Raw genomic sequence first — 5,059 nt, forward strand, 5'->3', positions numbered from 1 at the left:
GTTATGGCGAAAGCTGGACTCAACATATTCAGAATGCACTTCTAGCGTTTTATACGTGAACTATATAGAAGCTGAGTTGCGACGCTTAATAAGGAACTAAACGGACTTTTTTATCGATTGATGATTTGTTGCTGGTGAAATAGTTCATACCAAATGACACCAAACACATGGCTGGCTGTTTCGGATGGCCAGCTGCACTATTTAAGCCACTGATATGAAGCATATTCCATGCTTTAAAGTTTTGGAAACTCCGTAACACGGGGAATTGATGAAGGTAGACATCCACCGTTTCATGACACGTCCGCCATCTCTTTGTAATCTCGTCGATCTGCGTCAGATCGGAAACATCACATAGCGCGTTGATAAAATGTACAACGCATCATTGTAGCCTTTGTCTGCAACAAATATTTCTCCTGCATCCAATATCTCTAGAAAACGCTTGCGAGATAGGTTAATGTCCGCGATACCTCCATATCACCACCTTCTATTGACATGACATGCTCGTATTTAAATGTTGCGTGCCAGAACTTAAGACTCAAAATGCAGCTCCGGTACATAGCAATCAATTCCATCGACGGCAATAAATGTATTTGATATATTCCAGGGCTGAAGAAATGCTTTCTGATCTTCCCACACAATCTATAATTTAATGTTTTGGACATTCAATATGGGTTCAGGCAATAAATGCACAAGAATAATTACAGTGAAATATTTACAATCATGTATAATTTAGGGTTCAAAAAGTGATTCTACATTGTAGTCAGAATGAATATCACGTACTTAAGATTTATCCACGGAAGCGCTACACTACGCCATTTTTTTAATTTGTATACAACCATATCCTTCCAAAACGCAGATAGTCATACCTCTTATTTGAAACATGTACAAGCTGTACTTCAATTTTACAGAAATATTTAATTAGACAGAATTCGTATAAGCTGGTATAGATCCCGCGGTCGCCATCTCATACCAGCTGCTTCGAACAAATTTTGCATGCCTAACTGGCCGCCTTAACAACTCCCAACTCTCGTGGATTCCCCCTCATCTAGGAATGATAGCCCCCACCATGGTCACGCATTGTTGCCACAAACTAGACCAGTATTCTATTTTGCAACTAGTCCGTGTAAATTTGAATCAGAACTTTTCACGATTTATGGCCTGATCTATTGTCCCGACAGTACCACGCGGTTAATTGGCTGTATTCAGGTGTTCTATAATCTCGACGTGTGGACTTGATTGTCTATTTTATAAAGGATTCCTAATATGGATACTTGCCCATCCTCAATATTGGCGTCAATTCTGACCAGGTGTATGAATGGCCTACCCACTCCAGTTGCCCGCCTGAGGAATGTAGAGATGGCCATACGACTTATGGCGGAGCTGATCCAGATATCCGTTACAGTATACTGTACAGTTTCGCTTGTTGTTTGCCATTGTCCACAAATTCGAGATCACACTCGGGCGTGAGAAAAAGAGTATGAACACTTGACGATTTGTTTATAGGCATTGTTGAGTGTACGTCTGCGTGTAAGGTGGGGTTGTGTATGTACGCTGTATCAAATGTGCGATGTGCACTGTCTAGTAGTCCCACGAGAAGACGTCACATATTGGTATGACAATTTGAGTTTTGTATAGATCATTGGAAGTAGGGGCCGCTTCTACAGCAGTAAACATCATAACTATACAGTTCAATAGACTAACTAAAAATCTGACATCACGCCTCTGTCGACCATCAAACATACACAATCTTCCCCTCATTTAAGGTGGCAAGCCTTTCATCCACTAACCACTTTAATCCTCGAGCTGCCCCCACTCTTAGCACATTCATACCAACATCCCGTCGGTCACGCCAATCTTGAAAGTGAGCTGAAAATGCCAACTTGCTCTCAAATCTAGCACGGGTTGCCTGATCTGCGTTTCTCAGGAAGATATAGAACTCTGTCATGACCGCCTGAGTGATTGTGTACGAATTATAGAAAATCAAGAAATTGTAGACCATCAAGGGAATTACGAAATAAGCAATCAAAAGCAGTTAAAATAATGCAAAACTATGATGGATTAAATTAATAAATGATCTATACTAACGATCTCGCAGAAATATTGTTGCGAGCAGGCAGAAGGTATCACGAAAACATAAGTAGAAAGCAATGTATTTCATGATATGCTATACCGGGTCACAAAGTGCAGCTAGAACAAAAAGACAAGCCATAACAGGGATGTGTTTGTAAAAAGGGAGTATGAGTGGACGATATTCGCCACACTTCAGATGGAAAACATACGAAAGATGGGCACGTCTTCGGTCTAAGCAGAATGTGGAATGCCATGCAAAAACCCACAATTTATACTAGGATCTGATCGGTTAGCATATATATCAATCGTCCAGTAATTAATCTCGATTGCGCGAGTCTCACAAATACAATCAACTTCATCATCTGCTGCTGACTTCTAAGCCATCAAGTTCTAAACCTGATTCAACATCTACTCTAAATACCTTTGAAATTTTCTTCATCACAAATCACATGAAACAATTCCACAATTACTTAGCTATGTGCAAAATCTACATCGCTTTAAATGACATATATACTACTCACCTTTACATTCCTACTCCCTCCGTGGTGGCTACGACAACATCGCTGCCATACATTCACGCGTACAATATTCCCGTTCTCATCATAGTAGTACCGGTCTTCTAACGACTGAGCCTTTGTTCGCTGTGCGTGATATAGTTGTTTGAGATACATCACATCCATCACAGCATACTCGCGCATGTGCTGGGGTATTGGTCGTTGGTTCCAGACCTACATAGTTGGCAAAGGGACAGTACATAATCATAAATGACCAGAAAACTACTATAAGATGCAGGGGACGTGCATATACGCGCATTGGGTGAAGGTACATATATGTTAGAGAAAGCGTCACCCGATTGTGCAGATACGTGTAAATACATGCATCTGTAGGGTTCGCACAGGATGGACATGTGTTAATGCACATGTCGGTGAAAATACACCTTTCTTTATGTACTGTAGGGGCAAGATGTTTGGGTATCCACTTGTTTCAGTAGGGAGGTAGCGAAAGTATTAGCGAAAGTGTACATTGAGCTTGGGTGGAAATTATTGATGTTTGAACGCTTTAAAGCTGAATATTATATATTTTCAATACACAACTTGAGCTGCACGTATCATTGCAGAATATGCAAACATATGCCAAAACTCCGCGTTCATATATTGGGGCAAAAGTCTGCACCAAGCTTCGTGGATTGTGTAAGTTTTTTAAAGTCTGATGAACTTTCGACCACCTACAGGGCGCAAAGTAAGTGATCGAACTCTATCCTCTCGTGATTTCACAAGCCTTTCCATCAGAAGAGATATACAGCTTGTGAAACTGGAGCCGGAATCATTGCCTGCATCATATTCGAGTGTGCGACTGACTATTATGAGCGGGATAAAAACCTAAAAATATGTGCATAGGGGATTGAACACTTCCTCCTGAAGCTTTTGTGCACTTTCTTCGCATCGGTTCACCTATTTCAAGTTGGTTTACGGTCTTCTAATTGAATCAGTACGTGAACATCCCTATAGCTCGGGTCTCAGTACTTTATGAGATGCATGATAACAATTCCAACTATCTACTACTATACTGAAGCTTGGTCAAGACCACAAATCTCTATCTATCTGTTTGCCAGGTTAGTATACTAAAGTCTGGTGCCAGAGACCATAAGCGAATAAACAATACATATATTGTTGTAAAACCCACAGAGAGAAGTAGATCCCACCATGTGATCCGCTGCAGACGACTTCTTCGGTGCACACACAATGCTATCTTGCACTCGCACCACAGCATTGTCTTGAGATATTAATTGCGATTTATTTCGCATACTCGCTACGTATGTATCACATGCCTAAGTGTCAACTCGACGCTAGCACGTACGGGGAGCTTAGGATGAATAGGTTTGATGCGGCAAAAACAAGATATGACCAGAAGTATTAGTATGAACTTTTACTAACTAGTCGATTATACGCTCAACCAGTAGTCTATAGTAGCAATGGAACGACTTCTATACAGAAACATTTCTTATACTGGATTTACTATGGTGAAATTACATATACAGGTTATTGCACACGTATTCCCTACATAATATAAACAGAAGTCAGTGTCGTAAAGAGATCGACAGACTCCCAGCTAATCAGACGTTTCTCTCAAGAATACGGAATACATACACACACAAACAGTGTTCAAGGAATACGCAGATTTAAATCAGAAAAATGGTATACACACACACACACAAACACACACACACACACACACACACACACACACACATACACACACACATATATATATACGTACAGCTTCCATAAGAACCATGCAGATCTAAGTACTGTATAGATACTACCTTGGTCTTTCTAATCAAAACTGTACGATAAACAACTAGCAGTAGGCTGGACCACGTTCGCCTACCTTGTCGTTCTTCACCACAAAGGCTTTGTTAGTATTCTGCACACCCACCCAGTACTCCAGTGTGGCATTGAGACTATTTCTGCACAGATAGGCCTCTCTTATCACCATGTCGGCAGTTTGTGTATCGTACAGACCTTTCAGGGCAAAGTCGAACTGTCCTTGTATCACGTCATCGTCTTGGCGCATGTCGTGGATGATCTTTATCACTGCCCATTGCCAGAAACATGGTATAGTCATGAATTATTTGTAAGAATTAAACATATTGAAGGTGTGTAATGGATTTAACAGACCGAAGGTGTTTAACGAATTTAAAAGATTGAAGGTGTTTAATAGATTTAAGACTTGAATCCAAGGCCTTGACGCACGACATAATATACACACATCGAGCGTACCGGTGTCACTTGCCAATAGTCTTCTCAGCGATGTGTCTTCCTCTAAGAGATCCGGACACGCAATAAGATCATAGAGAATGATACCGTCTCCACTGGGCCCTAGGTTGAAATTATCGTGAGTTGATATTTATATATATATAAATATATATATATATAAATATATAATATAATAATAAATATATATATATATATATAATAATATATATATA

The 5,059-nt window shown here is 40.1% G+C and overlaps 1 protein-coding gene across 1 annotated transcript in view; it reads right to left on the reverse strand.

The window, feature by feature from the left end:
- Positions 1 to 907: 907 nt before the first annotated feature.
- SARC_08719 (hypothetical protein) overlaps positions 908 to 5,059 on the reverse strand; it is a 7,420-nt gene continuing 3,268 nt past the window's right edge. The window contains exons 4-7 of the mRNA XM_014297291.1: positions 4,851 to 4,949; positions 4,459 to 4,664; positions 2,592 to 2,798; positions 908 to 1,951 (exon numbers count right to left, since the gene is read on the reverse strand). Coding sequence (XP_014152766.1) covers positions 1,733 to 1,951; positions 2,592 to 2,798; positions 4,459 to 4,664; positions 4,851 to 4,949 — 731 coding nt within the window. The 3' untranslated portion in view covers positions 908 to 1,732. The remainder of the gene's footprint in view (positions 1,952 to 2,591; positions 2,799 to 4,458; positions 4,665 to 4,850; positions 4,950 to 5,059) is intronic.

The sequence above is a fragment of the Sphaeroforma arctica genome, assembly GCF_001186125.1.
Source record: "Sphaeroforma arctica JP610 unplaced genomic scaffold supercont1.813, whole genome shotgun sequence".
Classification (NCBI taxonomy): Eukaryota; class Ichthyosporea; order Ichthyophonida; genus Sphaeroforma; species Sphaeroforma arctica.